Source organism: Cyprinus carpio, chromosome B7 (assembly GCF_018340385.1).
Source record: "Cyprinus carpio isolate SPL01 chromosome B7, ASM1834038v1, whole genome shotgun sequence".
NCBI classification, from domain to species: domain Eukaryota; kingdom Metazoa; phylum Chordata; class Actinopteri; order Cypriniformes; family Cyprinidae; genus Cyprinus; species Cyprinus carpio.
Genome location: NC_056603.1, coordinates 33,008,539 through 33,031,768, shown reverse-complemented (window position 1 = coordinate 33,031,768; position 23,230 = coordinate 33,008,539). Strand labels below are relative to the sequence as shown.

The following is a 23,230-nucleotide window of genomic DNA, read 5'->3' as shown; positions in this document are numbered from 1 at the left end:
GAGTTCGAGCGACCCACCTTAATCATCTGTAATTCCAAAGAAGGGTACGTGTCAGTGCTCACTGACTGGCAGATAAAACGTCTTTTAAGAACCACAGCAAGACCTCCACCCCGACCTGTGAGTCTTGGCGTGCTAATAAAATTACAGTCCATAGAATAGAGTTCATTTAAGTGATAATTCCAAGTCTCCGTAAGCAACATCAAGTCCATGCTTTTGGAGGTAAATAAATCGCTGAGCAGAAGAGACTTGTTTGCAATTGAACGGGCATTTATCAGACCCATCCTGAGCGGTGCAGGAACACCCGAAATAGAGAAAGAGGCTCGTGGCAGTGACCTCAGATGTACCAAACACACACCACGACCAGAGGTAGAGTTTCTCTGGTACACCAGAACCAGAGCCATGGGGACATCAGGGAAGACAGAATAAAGACGTCTATGAAGGTCTGTGGTTGAAGTCCAAGATCCCCAGTTTAAAGAGTTTTTTCAAATTAATCTGTCTCCCTGCCCTTTTTCCTCGATTTCTCCGCCGTCTATTTGTAGGTCGTATTAGGCCCTCTTCATGCCGCATACGGACAGCATTTTCAGTCGGACGTGCGAACAGGGCTGCAAACTTGTCAGTACCACTCCAGATATATCCGGTATTAGGTATTCAGACCCTTTGCTGTGACACTGATATATTTAACAAAGGGCTTTATGGCAGAGTGGCCCGACGGAAGCCTCTCCTCAGTGCAAGACACATGAAAGCCTGCATGGAGTTTGCTAAAAAACAGAGAAATAAGATTCTCTGGTCTGATGAGACCAAGATAGAACTTTTTGGCCTTAATTCTAAGCGGTATGTGTGGAGAAAACCAGGCATTGCTCATCACCTGTCCAATACAGTCCCAACAGTGAAGCATGGTGGTGGCAGCAGCATGTGTTTTTCTGTCAATATGGGGTGCTGTGTGTACATTAATGAGGAAAAAAAATGAACTTAAATGATTTTAGCAAATGGCTGCAATATAACAAAGAGAGAAAAATTTAAGGGGTTCTGAATACTTTCTGTACCCACTGTATATAGCACAAATAAACACAACAAAAGTTGACCACAGTGCTTTACTGAATATAAAACTAAGATACAAATAAGAAAGCAATAAGACATAAAACATAAATAAAACATAATTAAGAATTGCTGAAAGCTCGGGCCAGAAAATACGATTTTAACTTTGATTTAAATTCATGGACAGAGGACAGGGATCTCAGATAAAAAAGAAGACTGTTCCAGAGCCTAGGTCCAACAACGGCAAATGCATGATCCCCTCTTGACTTCAGTCATGTTCGAGGCTGAGCTAGAGAGTAATTGTTTCTGGACCGCAGGCACCTGACTGATTTGTTTAATTTTAAAAGTTCAGACAGGTACGATGGTGCAAGACTATTAAGAGATTTAAATACAAAAATCAATATTTTAAAATCAACTCTATGATGAACCGGCAACCAATTTAGTGACATTAAAACAGGAGTAATATGTTGGCGTTTGCGGACTCCCGTTAGAAATCTGGCTGCAGTGGTTTTGTACCATTTGAAGCCTTGTAATAGAGGGCTGGGAAATTCCAGCATATAAAGAATTACAATAATCCTATAGAGATAAAACGAAAGCATGTGTGACTCTTTCAAGTTCTTTTGGGGACAGAAACGGCTTTACTCTAGACGGAAGTTTCAGATAAAAAAGGCTGACTTAACTACTGTGTTTATGTGTTGATCAAACTTAAAGGAAGAGTCCAGAGTTATTCCCAGACTTTTCACAGTTGGTTTGTTATAAGAGTGTAGATTTCCAACATCAACAATGTTTTTTCCTTTCCCCACAGAGGGCCCAAACACAATTGCTTCAGTTTTACTTGCATTAAGGTGTAAAAAATTTAACGACATCCAGGATCTTATGTCATTTAGACAGGCAAGCAAGGTTTCTAAGCCTTTCTTGTCAGTGTGCTTAAAAGGCAGATAAATTTGAGTGTCATCTGCATACAAGTGAAAATATACTCCATGCCTTCTAAGAATAGAACCTAGAGGTAACATATATAATAAAAACGAGATGCGGACAAAATGGATCCTTGAGGAACACCACAGGTAAGAAGAGCTATGGATGAGACAGAGCCTCCAATGCCAACTGAAAAGGTCCTGTCAGTAAGAAAAGATTTAAACCAGCTGAGGGCACTTCCACGGATGTCCACATAATGTTTAAGACATGACAATAGAATGGCATGATCAACAGTATCAAATGCTGCACTCAAGTCTAAGAGCATTAAATGAGTGAGTCTCCAGAGTCAACAGATCGCAGAATGTCGTTCAAAACTCTTGATAGTGCAGATTCTGTACTGTGGTTTGTCCTAAAACCAGACTGAAATTTTTCAAGGATAATATTTGCATCAAGGATGCTCTGTAATTGCAGCAGCACTGTTTTCTCTAGGATCTTAGATATTAAAGCTAAATTAGAAATCGGTCTAAAATTTGATAAATCAGCGATGTCCAAATGAGGTCTTTTCAATATTGGTCTCACCCTGGCATGTTTACAAAGAGTGGGAACAGAGCCTGAGAGAAGGTTTTTGTTGATAATTAACAGGATCCATGCCCCAACACTGTCAAATATCTGTTTTAAAAAACGAGTATGAACAAACACAATAAATGACGTATTAAGAAAAAAATTGTTGACTATATCAGTTAGACAAGACATATTAATTGGCTTAAAAGTGTTTAAAACCTGGTGGTCATAACAGGATAAGAGCCTGAGACAGAAACTGTTGACCAGAGGAGATGTGTTTTCAAAACATGAATGGAATGTGGAAGTAATTCAAGGTGTTGGAACATCGCATTCGGCTGCAAGATACCAAACCATTCAGGGAACACTCTGGACGCACCACATCGTGGATATCGGTGACGTCACACCAAAGTACTGCTAGCAGCTGGAATCATAAAGCAGTCAAGGAGTCTGTATCCAACACCCATTGTAACTGCATGGAAGAAAAGTGGGGCAATAAGTATGTGCATCGACTACCAAACTCTTAATGCACAGACTATCCCAGATCAGTACACCACGCCCAGGATTGAGGATGCTCTGGGCTGTTTGGCAGGTAGCAGGTGGTTTTCCCGTGTTGGACCTTCGTAGTGGATATTATCAAATAGCCATGGCAAAGGAAGATAAAGAGAAGTCAGCCTTCATCTGCCCTCTGGGTTTCTTGCAGTTCAAACGCATGCCCCAATGCATTACTGGAGCTCCAGCCATGTTTCAGTGGCTGATGGAGAAAGCCGTTGGCGATATGCACCTCCTACAAGTCATAGTTTACCTTGATGACATCATTGTGTTCGGATGCACACTTGAAGAACATGAGAAAAAATTGTCAAAAGTATTGGATCATCTGAAAGAATGAGGTCTCAAAGTGTCAATTGACAAATTCCAGTTATTTCTGCGACTGAAATGTCACCAGATTCTGCAAAAACTGAAGCTGTGACACGCTGGAAAATGCCAACATATCTAGAGTCCCTGAGATTTTTCCTTGGATTCTGTGGATTTTATCAGCGATTCATAAATGATTACTCTGCTATAGTGAAGCCTGTGACAAAAATTACCAAAGGTTACCCACCTACATCTGGACAAAACTAAGAAACCCATAGATGGCCAGTAATACTTCAAAGACTCAGATCCTTTTAGTGAGCAATGGGATAACACCTGTACCAGAGCTTTCAACAAAATCATTCACTGCCTCACACATGCCCCTGTGCTCGCTTTTGCAGACCCCACCATGCAGTATGTTCCACATGTGGACGCCAGCATGAATGGACTCGGCATTGTCCTGAATCAAGAACATCCTGAAGGGCTCAGGCCAGTAGCCTATTCAAGCAGGAAGCTGAGTGGCTCAGAGACGATACCCAGTTCCTCAGATGGAGTTCTTGGTGCTGAAGTGGACAGTGTTTGACAAGTTCCACGACTACTTATACGGAGCCCAGTTCACGATAATGACAACAATCCACTTACTTATGTGTTGTCAAGTGCCAAGCTGAATGCCACAGGTCATTGCTGGTTAGCTGCATTGGCTACCTATAACTTTATCTTAAAGTACAAACCTGGATGCCATTACATTGATCCAGACATCTTGTCTCGTTCCCCCTGGGAACCAACCAAGTGCTCTGAATGGAAGGAAATACCCAACTCAGCGGTAAGAGCCATCTGCCAGTTAGCTGGTGTTTCTGAGAGCGAGAAGACATGAAGACTGGCAGATCAACTAGGTCTTTCTCCTCAGAGTATTTCCCGAGGCCTATGTCTTCCCACCACACTGAGTCTAAGCCCAGTGGAACAGCAGACTAGTTCAGAGTTAAAGACAGTGCAAGAAGAGTGGTGAAGCGCTACCATTGGTGAAGTCAAGCAGGATGTAGAGTCAGGAAAAATAGTTACCTCCAGTAAAAGTTCCAATGATTCGATTGCTCTGCTACAGTGACAGGGTTCCAGGCTGAAGATTCAGAATCAACTTCTGTACCAAGTTACCCAGAGTTCCTCTGAAAGAGGAAAGTTGCAGCTCGTCCTTCCTGAAAAGTACTGGACTCAGGTACTGCGCTCCCTGTATGATGACTCAGGACATTTGGGATTGAAGAGAACTGCCATACTCCTGAAAGATCCCTTCTATTGGCCCAGGATGCCCAAGCATGTTGTGCAGTGTGTCAAAAAGTGTGGTCGTTGCATTGCAAGAAAGACTTTGCCCAAGAAGTTTTCTCCATTGAACCACATGACCAACAGCAGGCCATTCAACCTTGTGTGCATAGATTTTCTATCACTCAAGCCTGACTCCAGAGGCGTAGATTTTCTATCACTCAAGCCTGACTCCAGAGGAGTAGGCAACATCTTTGTGGTAACAGACCATTTTACCCGCATTTCAGATTTCGAGAGTGGTCTCATAAAGGAACTGCTGAAGATGCTTGGGATCCGAAAATCCAGAAACTCACCATACCATCCACAAGGGGACCCACAGCCCAAAAGGTTTAACAGAACCCTACTTTCCATGCTTGGGACACTGAATCCTGCGGAGAAAAGCAGATAGAGTCAACACATCAATCGCTTGGTACACACATACAACTAGTGTTGTCACGGTACCAAAATTTCAGTATTCGGTACAGATAACAGTGAAAATCCACAGTTCTCGGTACCAATTTCAGTACCAAAGCAAAACACAAAAATATGCTAATTTAAAAAAACAAAAAAACAACAACAACAAAAACACTTTTTATCACTAAAAATAAAACCAATGCCATTCGTTATACTTATTTACAATTGTGTTTAAAGTTTTTCTACAAGTAATATAATTATGAAAAACATTTAACAAGTTTCACCCAAATTTGATTTGTCTTTTAATTAATGAAATTTAAACACATTTTTATTTTTTGTTTATTTTATGATTTGCTATTAAAATTAAAACATGGAAGAAATATTGTGTGATTTATTTCTTTAAAAAATAAAGTAAAATTTTTTTCAACAGGAGTAGCAGTATCACATACATTCTACTAAATAATAGTAATATTTCTAGCACAATGCCTTTATGTAAAAATTTACTTTTATTTTGACGGGTTGCAGTGTTTCCCACAGCCTTACACTCTATTTGTGGCGGCACTCCCCCGCCCCCATATATACATACAGGTCCTTCTCAAAAAATTAGCATATTGTGATAAAAGTTCATTATTTTCCATAATGTAATGATAAAAATTTAACTTTCATATATTTTAGATTCATTGCACACCAACTGAAATATTTCAGGTCTTTTATTGTTTTAATACTGATGATTTTGGCATACAGCTCATGAAAACCCAAAATTCCTATCTCAAAAAATTAGCATATCATGAAAAGGTTCTCTAAACGAGCTAATAACCTAATCATCTGAATCAACTAATTAACTCTAAACACCTGCAAAAGATTCCTGAGGCTTTTAAAAACTCCCAGCCTGGTTCATTACTCAAAACCACAATCATGGGTAAGACTGCCGACCTGACTGCTGTCCAGAAGGCCATCATTGACACCCTCAAGCGAGAGGGTAAGACACAGAAAGAAATTTCTGAACGAATAGGCTGTTCCCAGAGTGCTGTATCAAGGCACCTCTGTGGGAAGTCTGTGGGAAGGAAAAAGTGTGGCAAAAAACGCTGCACAACGAGAAGAGGTGACCGGACCCTGAGGAAGATTGTGGAGAAGGACCGATTCCAGACCTTGGGGGACCTGCGGAAGCAGTGGACTGAGTCTGGAGTAGAAACATCCAGGGCCACCGTGCACAGGTGTGTGCTTTTGAACCAGAAACAGCGGCAGAAGCGCCTGACCTGGGCTACAGAGAAGCAGCACTGGACTGTTGCTCAGTGGTCCAAAGTACTTTTTTTGGATGAAAGCAAATTTTGCATGTCATTCGGAAATCAAGGTGCCAGAGTCTGGAGGAAAACTGGGGAGAAGGAAATGCCAAAATGCCTGAAGTCCAGTGTCAAGTACCCACAGTCAGTGATGGTCTGGGGTGCCATGTCAGCTGCTGGTGTTGGTCCACTGTGTTTTATCAAGGGCAGGGTCAATGCAGCTAGCTATCAGGAGATTTTGGAGCACTTCATGCTTTCATCTGCTGAAAAGCTTTATGGAGATGAAGATTTTGTTTTTCAGCACGACCTGGCACCTGCTCACAGTGCCAAAACCACTGGTAAATGGTTAACTGACCATGGTATTACTGTGCTCAATTGGCCTGCCAACTCTCCTGACCTGAACCCCATAGAGAATCTGTGGGATATTGTGAAGAGAAAGTTGAGAGACGCAAGACCCAACACTCTGGATGAGCTTAAGGCCGCTATCGAAGCATCCTGGGCCTCCATAACACCTCAGCAGTGCCACAGGCTGATTGCCTCCATGCCACGCCGCATTGAAGCAGTCATTTCTGCAAAAGGATTCCCGACCAAGTATTGAGTGCATAACTGAACATAATTATTTGAAGGTTGACTTTTTTTGTATTAAAAACACTTTTCATTTTATTGGTTGGATGAAATATGCTATTTTTTTGAGATAGGAATTTTGGGTTTTCATGAGCTGTATGCCAAAATCATCAGTATTAAAACAATAAAAGACCTGAAATATTTAAGTTGGTGTGCAATGAATCTAAAATATATGAAAGTTTAATTTTTATCATTACATTATGGAAAATAATGAACTTTTATCACAATATGCTAATTTTTTGAGAAGGACCTGTATATATATATATATGCAAGTTAATTTTCTGCCAGCAGGAGGCGCTTTACGAGCGGGAGAGATACAGGATTCTCCGGTAATGGCTGCAAAGCAGCGCTGAGCTCACAAACGCTGCCTTATCAAGCATTACATGCAAAATGAAATAAAAATTAAATCGAAAATTTTCTAAATACAGTCGGTTTCCTTCTGAAGTACAGTGATATAAAAACACCTGCATCGGTTTTTGATTTTGAAACGTGCAGTGCTCATGTTTATTCAATGAAGTCAAAGCCTTTTGGAAAATCTATTTGTGGCGGTCAGTTTTGATATTGTAATAAATCAATGTTGCCGTGAATACCTTTAAATTGACACTGGTTTTACTCAAATGAAACGGTAAAATGCTTGTTTAGTGACTCAGAACAGTTCTGGTGATGTTGTTTATGTATTTATGTCCTCATTGAGACGGCAGATGCTGAAATTAGTGCAAGCGTCACACGCTTCAGTCTATGTAGTAAACGTCTCTGCCATTCATTCATTCACACAGAGACGCACAGAACATTTACAGATACTGGTCCATATGGAGATTTGATTTGATTAATTTATGCTAACTTTGACAAATTCCGTGACTGTCCATATTAAAATGTAAGTTTCATTTTCATGACTGGCTTTTGAGATTCCATCCGCGTTTTCTGCTTCGCGGAAATCATAGCGCTGTATGCATCAAGAACCGGGTTGACCGGGTACTCGGTACCACCGGTACTTAAAGAAACCTGGTACCGTGATGTTTTCATTTTTTTAGCACCGACTTGGTACCGAAGTGCCGTGTCTTTTGACAACACTACATACAACTGTACTAAGAATAAAGCAACTGGGTACTTGCCATACTATTTTCTTTTCGGAAGAGAGGCTCGTTTGCCAGTGGATATGTTTTTCGGAACTTTCCCAGATGAAAAGGGAGGCAATAACCATTGACGGTATGTGGAAAGGATGAAATTGGACTTGCAAAGAGCCTATAAGCTAGCAACAGAAGACGCCCAGAAGAAACAGCAGAGAAACAAGTGGATGTATGACAGGAAAGTGAAACACCAGACTTTGGCTGTCGGAGACTGTGTGTTGATAAGAAACCTTGTTGCAACTGGAAAGAACAAACTTGGTAAAAAGTAGAATTCCATTCCTTGCCTGCTGGTAGAGAAGCTGAAGAACTTACCTGTGTATCGCCCGAATCCTTAAAGTGGTATGGGAAGTGTAAGAACTCTGCACCGAGACCATATCTTATCAATCAGGGATGATGTGAGACTGACAGCTCGTGCAGAATCAATGGATCATCTGGCACCACCGGAGACGAGCAGAGGCAGACTGGCCATCTGAACGTTCTGGAGAAGTCCACAATGACCGTCCATCCGATGGCCGTCGGTCTGGCTGGTTCATCATCAAAGAAAAAGTGTCCGATTAAGTGACATTGACGGCCGACAAAAAGGGGCGCTAATGCAGTCTATTTTTGCTTATAAGAAACAGTGTTGCCAAGTCCGCGGGAATTGGGCTACTTTAACACTGTTGCCGGGGGTTGATTTTCATGTCCGTGGGTTGAGAAATGACCTCAATAATGTCATATTTAGCCCCTTAAAATGCGAATCTTACCAGGGGAACCCCGCCAAAACACGTGTATTTTATACCCGGAAGCTATTTTTAATCGGGGACCCCCCTCGAAAGTGATTGGGCTAGTTTTGAGTACCGATTGGGTGTTTTTTTGTGAAAGCCTGGCAACCCTGATGAGAGACCAAAACTGATGCAAAGGAGTGTGGGCTCGTGATGCAAGCTAAAGATGTGAAGATAAAGGTGGTTTGGAGAAGCTAAAAAGAAAAAAAGTGAACAGTTACATCAGGTTAACTTTGCCCGCCTCTCTCACTATACACAGCATGTAGCCCAGAGCACTATAGTAAAATCCCAGGTCCGAGCATCGACTGCTATTTATTACTCTGCATTGTCTGGCATGAATATTCCATTAATTCAAAAAGAGACAGCAGGGATTCTATAACAGGTACATTTGAGAGCTTTTAGTTAGAAAATAGAGTAAATGAATTAGCCTATAAGGTGATTAGTCTGATTAACATGACACACACACACACACACACACACACAAAGACATATGAATACTCAAATGAAAGAATTCTGTTGTTTCAGGTTCCTAGATTCTGGGTTTATGTTTATCATTGTCATATGAATTTTGTATTCTGCTCTTTTTATATAGATTTCAAGTATTTTAGTTCATACAATAATACATTTATTTCAATCCTCTATTGAGAAAATAAAATAAAAAGTGTCACATAATTTGCAATGGTTTTACTGGTTATAATGAAAATTTTATTGGTTTTAATGGAAACTGTAATGGCATCGGTCTCTACTGGTAATTGGTCATCTTCTATTCATGGCTTTTGATAAAGCTACTAAATCCTAATGTAATATGTCCCAAAACACACTACAGGAAACCATTATTTAATGGTTTTAATGGTTAAAAGTTGATGGTTTGTAATGTTTGCAATGGTATATGTAGAGGAAAACATTCAGATTTCTGTGATGCTTTCTATTGTTTTTGTCAGCAGGGTCACCATGGGTTTTGTGATGTTTTGTGATGTTATCTGTAATATTGTGAGTTAGTGTTGACTATTTGTAGTTGTGGTGGGCCTATTTGGAAGACAATCCAAGGCTATTTTTTACTCCTAGTAAAACTTATCCAGAACATCCATATGGCCAGTCCGCCCCTGGCCACAACCAAAGTGTAGTGTCCTGATACTGTACCGCTGCTCCATGAAGAAGCTCTGGAAGAATCAAATCCAACAGAAGCAGGAGATCCAAAGCTAGTAGGGGGAGAGAGTCACAGAGAGAGTGCCCGAAGAGATGCAGTAGAGCCGGTCCCAGTACGCTCCAGAAGAGAAGGAAGGCCCATAGTCAAACTGAGCTATGACAGACTAGGCCAGCCCACTAGCTGTCCACTAACTTTAGTTCACAGAGGGATGGTAATAAACAGTGAGGACAGGGTAGAGCTGAGAAACGAATCCTGCAACACAGTTTGATGTCACCCATTGAGTGTTCCCTTTGTGCTCTGCTCAATGCTTTGGTAGTACCCAGAGTAATTATCCCAGTTTAGAGAAGTAATCTCATGGGGGCATGAAATATTCTAAAATTTGGAGAGTGTAACCCTATATGATAAAATCCTTTGAGTAATAGTGTTAAAACATTTATTTTATTCTGTTGTTTGTTAACAATTTGTATGTGCATTGTCCATTCATTTCTAATGCATGGATGATGTTTTAAAAGCTTTCTATACTGTTACGTTTCTACGTATGTATGTGTAATTACATAATCTAGTGTGAAGTTTGTTAGAAATGCACATGTGAAAGACATTGTGTGTATAATCAAGCTTGTCTTATGATTAATGACTGGATGCCTTATATCTTAAACCCGGCTCCCAAATAGGTGAATGTAACGCTATTGTGTAATCAGCTTTTTGCACAAATAAATCTTTTTTTTTTTTCAATTAAATATTTTTCATATGTGTGGGTGTTTTGTGGGGAATGTGGCTGCATGATTACCATCTCTATGACCGTACATCAGCGTGTGATTACTGACTGTAAGACCAGCTATCAGTGTGAATGCTGTCTATATTAACGGCCATAAGATTGTGACTATTGACAATATGGCTGGCCATTTGTATGATTACCATCTGTATGACCGGAGATCAGCATGTAGTTACTGACTGTTTGACCAGCAATCAGTGTGGATGCTGTATGTCTGGCAATCAGAGTATGTACTTGACATACAAAGGTTTGTTTTTTGTTTTTTTATTACTCAAAAATTGTTCTTATTGTATTTTTCTAGTGCTCAAATAAATCACTTATACAATGTCTAAGTTTCTGTCTATTGATTTATAATGAAAAAAACTATGAAGTGGTATGTATAATGACTTAAATAGTTTGTAGAACCCCTCAATACATTTGGTGGCTATTTTTATTTAAACAGGGGATCTCATTATTCATGGTATCTTCTTCAGATTTGAAATATAAACTCATGAGGCATATGACTTTCAACCCATTACTTTTCTGGATTGTTCCAGGACTGATTTCATGTATTTGTATATGAAAATAAAAAATACAATAAAAATAAATTCAGTGTGGTACCATTTTTTTTTCAGGGCACTTCAGTGTCCTTAACTTTTTTTCTTTTTGAGCATTATCAACTCTGGATGATAAATAGTAAAGGCCAAAGGGTCTTCTTTACAAAGACACAAACATTGTGTGTGTAGCACACTGTTGTCAGGAACTGTTACAAGGAACTGTTTTAAGTTAGGTAGGTCAATTTTAGCTGTGAGTCCCAAAATGGGGGTGCAGGTTAACAGGTTAAATCCTCTCTTTATTTGTTTGTGAGAATTAGTATATTTGGGGGTATCTCTTATTGAAGTAGGAACCAGTGCCAAAAGTAAATTAAAGAGATCTTTATTCAGACAACAAATATAGTAAGTAAAAAAGTGTACCGTGTAGTCAGAGAGAGGGCCTTAATCCCAAATCATAAGGCATTTCGTTTCTGAACCTGGTGCTGCTCCCTACAAAATTAGACTTCAGAAAGGTAGGGGTCAAGAAGTCATACTTAATAAAATAGACTGTAGTTCCTAATATGGTTTAATATCTCATTTGTATTCCCTACCACTAGATTGCAGACATGTAGTACTTCGATTCTAGACCAAAATTTTGTCTTGTTTCTATTCAAAGTGTTCGAGGAAATAGCAGAGCAAGTGAGCTCTCGTGTCATTGATGTGGAAGCAGTTCAGTTCATAGGGTGCAAGTAAATTGTGAGATTTGTGAGAGAAAATCACCAAATGGCTAATAAAAAATTATACCATGAGTATGTGTTGCAAATGTTTTTCGCCGATTCTGACTCTGAAGGGGAATATATGCCTTTTGGAAATGACGATCGGTCGTCTAATAGTTGCGCTTCTCCCGTACATCTTTGCAGCACAATGGTGCCACCGTGCAAGGTAAAAGTGTTCATGAAGGACAAACAAGTGATCGTTTTGACTCAACGGGGTGAACTTGGTCATAGTGTCCATAGGAGAGCTGTTGCTGATCACGCACGCTTTAAGGGCAGACAAAGTACAGGTGCAGTCAGTGTGGGGTAGGTGCGCTGTGCCATGCAATGAGAGGTACAATACTCTCAAGAACTATAATTTGTGTCACCTAGATACCTGATTGGGCAGATAACTGGTCAACTGATCAAAAAATAGGCACATGCATTTTACTATGGCACAGTAATATAATAATAATTTGCTACTTTCTCCTGTTTTACTGTTGATTTCCTCTTTTCCTGATCAATTGGAATGAGGATAAAAAGACAAAAAAACAACAACAACTAAAAAACAAACAAAAAACATGCAAATAAATTCAAACATGAATTCAATATCTGTTATTTCCTGAATATTACTTATGAACTGGTCAAAAAGTAGGCTACTGTTCACATGCGTTTTACTACTATATAGTATAGTAATATAGTGATAATTTAGTACTTTCTCCTGTTTTATTGTTGGTTTCCTCTTATCTGATCATTTGGAATGCGGAAAAAAAGACAAAAAACAAAACAAAACATTTAAATAAGTTAAAACATCAATTCAATATCTACTATTTCCTGAAAATTATGAAATTTGAGATGGCTGCCCCCTGATTACGTCATAATATGAAAATTAGATGAGTATATTTATACCCCACATAAACTTTCGGTCATGCCCAATATTATCTTTAAGCCATTTCAAGCCACAAGCTTTTGAAATCTTGATGTCAAAATCCAAAAGGTTTTTTTTTCCAAAAAACCCTGGGTTAACTCACCCACTGTTTTCTGTGCACTCGGCCACTGCTGCACACACCCAGAGCACACACACAAAGAGAGAGAGAGACACCGTGAACAGTTGAATCCACTTTAACATACACAAAAAGTTATGTTAAAATACCAGTTTTGGTGAGTATTGTAGTAAACACAGTCGGTTATGTCAGAAACCAGATGTGTGTCAGTATTAGGTCTGTGCTTTTGGTATTAAAGAGACAGTTACCAATAAATACCTGCTTCTGTCTGCTAATCAAATAACACCACAGCTTTATTTTTTGCTGATCCGGAAAATAATCCGATCCATGACTCAAAATCCGTAGTTTGATCCGAACCATGCGTTTTGTGATCTGTTGCACCACTAGTCCCTTTTTATTTAATCTATTCGTAAACATTGACAAAGAGCATTCAGCGGACTGGCGTCCAGGTGGGGGTTATCAGGTTGAAATAAGACTGACAGAGGGTTACTGTAAATGCATTTGCCCACTGTGCACAGTTTTCCTGATGCCACCGGGTAACTTTTGCACTGATGGCTTGTGCCCGCCATTGCTGCTTGCAGCTATATTCGTCGTCTTCTCCTAAGTGAATCGCATTTTTTGGGGGCCTAAACATGCTCCAAAATTCATGAAACTTTGTACACGCATCAAAACTGGTGAAAGTTTACATCTGATATGGTTTTCAGAAGTGTGTGTGGCAAAATGGCTCAATAGCGCCACCTATAAAATTTTAACAAAGTTCCCATTGAGCTACATTTCACATACATGTACAAAACCTGGTAGACACATGTAACACACCAATACCTAGAAAAAAGTCTGCTGGTTCAAAATCCGAAACCCAACAGGAAATCTGTTATTTTTAATTTCCTATATGATTTTTGTGCAGTTTTTGCCATTCTCAGGCCTTGTACTTTTACAAACTCCTCCTACAGTTTTAATTGGATCATCTTCAAATTTGCTGAGTGTCCCTGACAAAGTTTGATGTTTCGGCATGAAATAGGAAGTTAATGTAACTCAGGCAAGCAATGTCCAATCTGCCCCAAACTTCATACGTTTAATAAGTGTTCTGTCCTGAAGTCAAGTCAAGTCAAGTCACCTTTATTTATATAGCGCTTTAATAAAAAAAAAAAAGGCTGCGTCAAAGCAACTGAACAACATTAATTAGGAAAACAGTGTGTCAATAATGCAAAAACACATGTCCATGCCCATATTCCGTTATAGTCATAGCGGCACCTGCTGGCAACAGGAAGTTACATGTTTAACACCGTTATGGACTCCTAGGAACACATTAAAAAGTGTCAGCAAGTGTTAAATAGGCTAGCACCATGCTAGAAATATGCTAAAACATGCTAGCAACATTTAGCTAAGTGTTAAAACATGAATTAATGCAATGAAACAGGAAGTTGCTGTAACTAAGGCATGCAGTGTCCAATCTGCCCCAAACTTCACATGTTTGATAAGAGTCCTGGCATGAAGACATCTACATTACCATACTCTCTTATAATCATAGCGCCACCTGCTTGCAACAGTAAGTGACATGTTTTACACTTATGGACTCCTAGCAACATATTAAAAAGCATCAGCAAGTGTTAAATAATCTGGCAACGTGCTACAGTAGAAACATACTAAAACATTCTAGCAACACTTAGCTAAGTGCTAAAGCATGCTATTAATGCCATCAAACAGGAAGTTGTTGTAACTCACACATTCAATGTCCAATCTGCCTCAAACTTCACATGTTTGATTAGACTCCTGGCCTTAAGACATCTAAAGGCCAATATTCAGATATAATCATAGCACCACCTGTGGATAACAGGACATGTCATGCTTTACACTAACTCAAACATACCATGTTCAACCTGCACCAAACTTCATATGTTTGATAAAAGTGCTAGCCTGAAGACCTCTACATGCCAATATCCAGTTATACTCATAGTGCCATCAGCTGGCAGAAGGAAGTTTGGCACATATACATTTTTTTTTTTAACATATTCCTCCTTTATATGCCAATTTATATGCATATTGCCCACCATTTGCTGTTTATGTAAAGCTACCAGTTGCCGGTGAGCTTTCAGCACTTCTTGCAGCTTTAATTTAAAATGAGCTCTTTTAATAAGATCTGCACTGTAAAACATGAAAATGTACTGATTGAAAATCACTTTCTTTGGTGCAGTACTCTAAGAAAAATATTTTTTAGAAGTTGTAAATAAAACAAAGATTATTAGAGTATGTTTTAAAATATTATTGGCATTTTTTTTTATTTAACATAATTTACATTTTTAAGTAGAACTTTTTAAAGTATTTATATTTCAGTATGTCATTTTTCTTCCATTTTCCAGAGTGTCATTCAGAGGACATTCCTACTCTCCTGCATTTTGCGGCCCAGCATGGGTTGCGAGATCTGGCCAGTGCTTTGCTGCAGTGTCCTGGATCCCGACAGGCCCTTAAGATCCCCAACAGCCATGGACACACACCACTGGATCTTGCACACGTACATGGACACAACCAGCTCTACATTCTCCTACAAGAGTCCTTGGTGAGTGAAAAATCTGAAGCATAATTATTTCATACATCTTACCCATTAAAAAAAAGTGTTAGTTATCCATGCAAAGCAAACTGACCCATACAATTAGAAGCATCACTGGAAAGCAAAGGTCAATAAAACACATCCAATGATGTATATATAAAGATAATATTAGTAATTTTAAAATTAACCTAATTTTCACTTCAAATTGTTTTGACAAATTCTTCTCTCCTCTACTAAAACTGTTCTAACAGATGTTTGAGGGGAAAAACTGACAAAAAGACTTACTTCAAATTCATCTGACATCCCTCTGCTTTAACACAAAACAGACATGCATTTTTAATGAAAGTAACTGTTATGCAATATAGTAACATGGTTTCTGTTCGTTTGGGGTCCATTTGACCTCACAAAAAAGACAATACAAAAATGAAAAAAAAAAAAAACTATAAAATGTCCTGCTATAAAATATTTTCTAATCAAAGAATCATATGGCATGAACATTTAATGCATTTGTTATATACATGAACACATTTAGCTTTTAATATATATATATATATATATATAGATATATATATATATATATATATATATATAGATAGATAGATAGATAGATAGATAGATATATCTGGAGTCTCTGAAACCCCAAAATAGTAATATATAGTTCAGTCATGAATCTCTAGATGGCGCAGGCTGACGGGTTGGTAGTGTAATTGATGATATTCAGAGAGTTAAATGACTTGGCACAAGCTGATTGGTTCATGCTGCATATGCAGCCAATGAGCTTACTGCCTTTGCATTTATATGGCTGGCTAGCATTCCCTTGATTTTTCTGCAGAGTTCTCTGAACTTCCTTTCAGAGTTTCTCTGAACTCAACAGCTAGATATTAAATGGTCTTCACTCTGATATCAGTGCATTATTGCGTTCATCAGATTTACATTTTGACGGGGTCATCAGATGCAACATGCACTTTTACAAGTTGTTTGAACTGAAATGTGTGCTGGCAGTGTGTGTACACAACCACCCTATAATGCAGGGGCAGTTCTAGACCCTTTTTAGGTGGGCTTCAGACCCCCTATTTGTCATCTCAGCCCCCCTAAAACTATAATCAGCTATCTGAACGATCAGGGCCGGGTTTCCAGATAACGACTGATCTTAGCGTTTAAGAGCATTTCTATGAGTCATTTTACGATCGTTCATTACTGTTTCACGTGCGTTTCCCAAAAATGCACTTAGCCACATAGTCATGCTTTAAGTGCTACTTAGGAGTCGCTATTCATTTGTCAAGTGCTGAAATGTCAACTCAAGTGTCTTTTTAATTTCTCTCTCTCTTCCCCATAACACAGCTGCTGTTTAAAATAGTTATTAAAATAGTTCAGTTTAGGTTTCTAATGGCAAATTGGTTATATTTTTGTTATATTACTTCATGCATTTCACAATAAAAAGTATAAAAAAAAAAAAAAAAAGATAAATGTGTGATAAATATCCAATCGTTTTTGTGAAGACTGGAAGCTGAAGTGTGCTTTGAAGGACATGGAGGTGCCAGTGCGATCACTTGCATTTTTTTTTTTTTTTTAAAGAGTGGAAAATTAAAATACGGCATAATTTTTTCTCATAAAGGTGAGAGTATACATCATTCAGAACTGCAAATAGTTTTATTTTGTGTGCTATCACAATATCAACAAAATGTTGTGCTTTTTGTAAAACAAAGAAAACAAACAGGGTGGCTTTCTGCAGTCTCGATCTTGAGCAGGAAGACTTGACAAAAACTGAACCGAAACTTAGCAAATACTTGCCTCACTGACATGATAAATATATTTATAGAATGCTATAAATTAATACTTTAAAACAAAATAAATCAAATCAAAAATCAAAAACTCTTTCATTATTTAATCCGTAAAGATGCATTTCTCTCTAAAGGCGCATTCATGAGGAGATATGGGGAGTCAGGATCAACTTCATACTATTTTTTACTTTTTTTTTTTCGGCCACTGTGCCAAGATTGTGTTTGCATGCAGTACAAATATCCAGAAGCATTTTAGTGTCATGCTGAAAAATAACTAACTAAATAAATAAGATTAACCCTTGTGCATTGTTCAAATTAATTACCCTTTCGTTATGTTCGGGATGAAAACATCCACTAAATTAAACTGCTGTAAAAATGTATCAGATACATTTTTTTTTTTAAATTTTTTTGCATAAATCTATTAATCAACCTCAGTCCTGATCAAAACTACCAAATGTTTAAAAAAAATCCCAGATTTTAATTCTTTAATTGCCAAGTTCATAAATGATGTCACTGATTTGGGGGAAAAAAACAAACAAAATGACTTATTTTCAATATAAAAGTAATTTATCACAGTCTTGGGCATGCCAAAGATTAGTAACAACATTGGCTTTGATGCATTTTTAGTTTTTGTGCAGGATTAGATTTTATTTTTTTCTCCCTCATTTATTGTTTGTGGCTGTTTTTGCCCCATTGACTTCCATTATAACGACATTTTTTGATTGCAAAGCCATAGCACCATAAAATCATGCATTCTTGATGGTTGGTGGTTTTCCCTGTTGGGAAGAGGTAAATTTTTTTATTTTTACAGTTGATCACTAGGTGGGACCATTAACCCTTTAGATAGGGCAGCAGGTGCATAAGTACACTTAGTTTGTTTTTGTTTACTCCATGTAGTTCTGAGAGCTGAGGTGCATATTTAGATTTTTTTTCAGATACATCAAGGTAAGTGCGCAAAGGTCTCTCTTACACTCTCTCTTTCTCTCTCTCTCTCTCTCTCTCCCTCTCTCTCTCTCTCTCTCTCTCTCTCTCTCACACACACACACACACACTATAATTTGCTGTTATACTCCATATAACTCCATATACAAGCCAGAAACTAAGCTTTTTTTTTGCACAGGCCTATCTAAAGGGTTAATGGTCCCACCTAGTGATCAACTGTAAAAATAACAAATTTGATCTCTTACCAACAGGGAAAACCACCAACAATCAAGAATGCATGATTATATGGTGTCATGGCTTTGCAATCAAAAAAATTCGTTATAATGGAAGTCAATGGGGCAAAAACAGCCATGAACAATAAATGAGGGAGAAAAAATTTAAATTTAATGCTGCACAAAAACTAACAATGCATGAAAGCCAATGTTGTTACTAATCTTTGACATGCCCAAGACTGTGATAAAAGGTAAAAAAAAAATATCCAGTCCACAATCACTTTTTATATTGAAAATATGTCATTTTGTGTTTCCCCCCCGCCCCAAATCAGTGACATCATTTATGAACTTGGTAATTAAAGAGTTAAAATCTGGGATTTTTTTTAAACGTTTGGTAGTTTTGATCAGGACTGAGGTTGATTAATAGATTTATGCAAAAAAATTAGAAAAAAAAAATAATTATCTGATACATTTTTACAGCAGTTTAATTTAGTAGATGTTTTCATCCACGAGCATAACAAAAGGGTAGTGAATTTGCCCACAGTGTATTTTTGAGTTTTTGAAAATTTTCAAAGCATTTTCCCAAAATATGTGTAAAAATAAGATTTGTCACCAAAAATCATTCCATTTGCTGAAACACAGGGAAAGTTGTGGCCAAAATAAGACTCAACTTTACCCCCTAGTGGACGAAAACATCCCCAACAACGTATAAGGGTTAAGGTCATACTATTTTAAGAATAAAGTCAAAATTACGATAATAAAATCATGTTATATTGTGTGAAAATCTGAAAATTACACCTATACAACTATAATAAAAAAGTCTGTGGCATCCAAACTGTAATTTTTAACACTAAAAACAGCAATAAAACATATGTGTCACACCCCTGGACTCATTATGTTGTGTTTTCCCCTCATGTGTTCCATTCCCCATGTTCTCTGTGACCCAGTTTCTGTCTCCCGTGGTTTGTTGATTAGTTCCCAGGTGTGTCTCCTTTGTTCCCAGGTGTGTCTCCTTAACTCCCTTGTTAGCCTGTCTTTAAAAGCAATGTCCTTTCAGTTTAGTTTTGTCGGGTCTACCAGTTACATATGTGTGTCTTCCTCCTGTGTTCCATGTTGGATTTACCCCTGTGTTGGATTAATAAAGACTCTCTCGATTGCTCTCGACTCCGTGTTCCTTCTGGCAGCATAGCGTGACAGAAGACCCGACCAAACTGAACTGAAAGGACAAGGCTTATAAAGACAGGATAACGAGGAGTAGACAGGTGCATGGAATTACTAAATTAATGGGGACATGGAACACAGGGGAAGGAAACTAGACACACCTGGAATAAAATTAACAAACCACGGGAGAGAGAAACTGGGTCACAGGGGCAAAAACACACATAAGTCCAGGGGTGTGACATTACTCCCCCCTCCTGGAAGGTGCGACCTCGCATCATAGAAACAACAGAGGGAGGCGTGGGTGGGAACTTGGGAGGAGGTTCCATCAGCAGATAGAGACCACGGAGGAAGGAGCCAGGGAGGAGAAAATGGAGGGAGGAGCCAGGAGGAACCTGGAGCAGGAGGAGCCCAGCAGGACCCAGGCTACAGCCATAACAGCCCAAGGTGGAGCCGATGGTGGGAGGAACCATGGAGAAGGAATGGCCACCGACTCCTCTCTCCGACGTCTCCTCTCTCCGACATGGTCCCATCCAGCCCTCCTTCGTCCTTGGTTTCCTCGTCCAGCCCTGAGGGGGCTTCCAATTCTCCAGTGCCTGTTTCCAAGTTAAGCCCAGGATGGGCTCCTGTTCCTGAGTTAAGCCCAGGATGGGCTCCTGTTTCCGAGTTAAGCCCAGGATGGGCTCCTGTTTCCGAGTTAAGCCCAGGATGGGCTCCTGTTTCTGAGTTAAGCCCAGGATGGGCTCCGATTCCCCAGTTAAGCCCAGTGTTGGCTCCAACCCCAGAGCTAGCTCCAGTGTCAGCTCCAGCCCCAGAGATCGCTCCAGTGTCTGCTCCAGACCCAGAGCTCGCTCCAGTGTCGGCTCCAGCCCCAGAGATCGCTCCAGTGTCTGCTCCAGACCCAGAGCTCACTCCAGTGTCGGCTCCAGCCCCAGAGCACGCTCCAGTGCCTGTTCCTAGAAAGTATCCTCCAGTATCAGTTTCTAGAATGTCCTCTAGTGCCTGCTCCTAGAATGTGTCCTCCAGTGCCAGCTCCTAGAATGTGCACTCCTGTGGCCACTCCTCAAAAATGACCCCCCTCCCACCCGCTCCTGCCTCCTCCACCACTGTCGTCTGGCAGCCCCTCTGCTCACCCTCAGCCCACCATCATTGCGGTGCATGCTCAGCGGGACTGCCATCCTCCAGTGTTGCCATGCTCCGAGTCTCCCTCACCTCTGCCTTCTGCCTCCGAGGCCTGGAACCCGCCTCAGCCCGTTGACCCGTTGGCTCCACCATGGCTCCTAGCTCCCTCCTCTCTGCCGTGGCCCAACAGTCCACAAGCTCCGCCTGGCTCCCTCATCCCTCCAGCTCCGCCTTGGTCTGGTGTCGACCATCCTGCACCTCGGGACTCCACCGCCTCATCTCTCCGTCCCTTCAGCTCCGTCAGGCTCCTTCATCCTCTCAGCTCCACCTCAGTCCTCTGTCGCTCTGGCGCCTCTTGGATCCACATCTCCACGTCGTCACTGGCACCATCGGTTCCACCTAGGACCTCCGGATCCTTCCCGTCACCCTGGCTCTTCGGCTCTCCGCCTCCGCCTCCACTTCCTCCTCCATGGCTTCTCCCACCATCGGCTCCTCCATGGGCTGCTATGGCTGTGGCCTGGGTCCTGCAGGGCTCCTCCTGCTCCAGGTCCCTCCTGTCTCCTCCCTCTGTCGCCTCCTCCCTGGCTCCTTCCTCCGTGGTCCCTCCCGGGAGTCCGTCCTCCACCGGAACCTCCTCCCAAATTCCCACCCACGCCGCCCTCGGTTGTTCATACGGTGCGTGGTCGCACCTTCCGGGGGGGGGGGGGGGGGGGGGGGAGTATTGTCACACACCTGGACTCATTATGTTGTGTTTTCCCCTCATGTGTTCCATTCCCCATGTTCTCTGTGACCCAGTTTCTGTCTCCCGTGGTTTGTTGATTAGTTCCCAGGTGTGTCTATTTAGTTCCCAGGTGTGTCTCCTTTGTTCCCAGGTGTGTTTCCTTAACTCCCTTGTTAGCCTGTCTTTAAAAGCAATGTCCTTTCAGTTTAGTTTTGTCAGGTCTACCAGTTACATACGTAGGTCTTCTTCCTGTGTTCCATGTTGGATTTACTCCTGTGTTGGATTAATAAAGACTCTCTCGATTACTCTCGACTCTGTGTTCCTTCCGGCAGCGTAGCATGACAATAGGCTTATTGATGTTTTTGAAACTCTAATTAATCAATTTCATGAGACATTCATTTGTATTAAATTGTTCTGATTGTTTTCAATATGCATTCAAATATTTATTCATGTTTATTTTGTGCTGCAAATATTAAAGAGGAAAATAGCATTGATTTACATGCCCCTTGAACTGAGGTGAATATAGTTATATCACTACAAATAAAATAGAGTAAAATTTTGATCTTAAAATTGACAAAAGGATGTGACTTTGTATTATAATAAAAAAGCACAAAGCTTATTGCAATTATTGGGTGGCTTCCGTGCTACAATGAATAGACTTGAAAACACTAAATATTATTTCCAACCATTTATACCGTAATTAAAACAGCTTGTGAATAGTCACATAACATTATTTATGTCAAAAAAACAACAATAAGTTAACTGAGTTGGAGCCCATATCGTTTGGGGGGCCCGTACAAATTTTGATGATTTGACAAAATGATTTGCTACGCCACTGGTTGTGATAGATTGTTAATGTGCACGCACACATTTAAATGAACCGCGCACGCACTGCACAGACAGCACGCCAGCCTGGTCTCATGAAAGTGCGTTTCAATGGCACGATTTTCTGTTTCTATTTGGTGTGCTTATTATATGCTTCTTCCCCACACCCCTAAACCTAACCATTGCGTCTTATATGCATGCCAAGCTCAGTTTTTGCATATTAATAGCACAACAAATAGAAACAGAAAATCGTGTCACTGAAACGCACTTTCATGAGATCGGGTTACAAATTGAGTTCACGTTCGCATGTTCTTGAACAAATACAGTCAAGTCAAGTCTGCTTTATTGTCAATTCTTCCACATGTACAGTACATACATACAGAGAATTGAAATTGCGTTACTCTCAAACCCTTGGTGCATACAGATCACACTAACAGTAGAACGTTAAATACAGATAATAAAATATAAAGTACAACTATGCAAATATACAAATAGGTCATGTAAAAGAAAGATAAGTAAATCAGCACAAGGCACATGGCAGATAGAGTGCAAACCAGTGAAGTAAACAGTGCAGATATAATGATAGTAATGCAAAAGAGCTTATATAGTCTGATTAAACTGCTGATTAAAATCAAAGAGAGCAGTTCTTTATTTAAACTGACAGAAGAGGTAGTTGAGTGAGGTCAGTTAACTGCTGAATGAGGGGGTGGGGGGGTTCAGCTTCCTGACAGCCTGATGAGTGAAGCTGTCCTTCAGTCTGCTTGTCCTGGCCTGGATGGCAGCAGACTGAAGAAGCTGTGTGATGGGTGAGTGGGATCAACTGCGATGCACAGGGCTTTACAGGTGATACGGGTTCCATAACTGTCCTGGAGGGAGGGGAG

General features: G+C 40.0%; 1 protein-coding gene across 1 annotated transcript in view; it reads left to right on the top strand.

Annotated features, from left to right (window-relative positions):
* The window catches only part of LOC109052121 (B-cell scaffold protein with ankyrin repeats-like), a 173,663-nt gene that overhangs the window by 87,621 nt on the left and 62,812 nt on the right, over window positions 1–23,230 (top strand). The window contains exon 7 of the mRNA XM_042728372.1: window positions 15,401–15,597. Within this exon, the coding sequence (XP_042584306.1) occupies window positions 15,401–15,597 (197 nt within the window). The remainder of the gene's footprint in view (window positions 1–15,400; window positions 15,598–23,230) is intronic.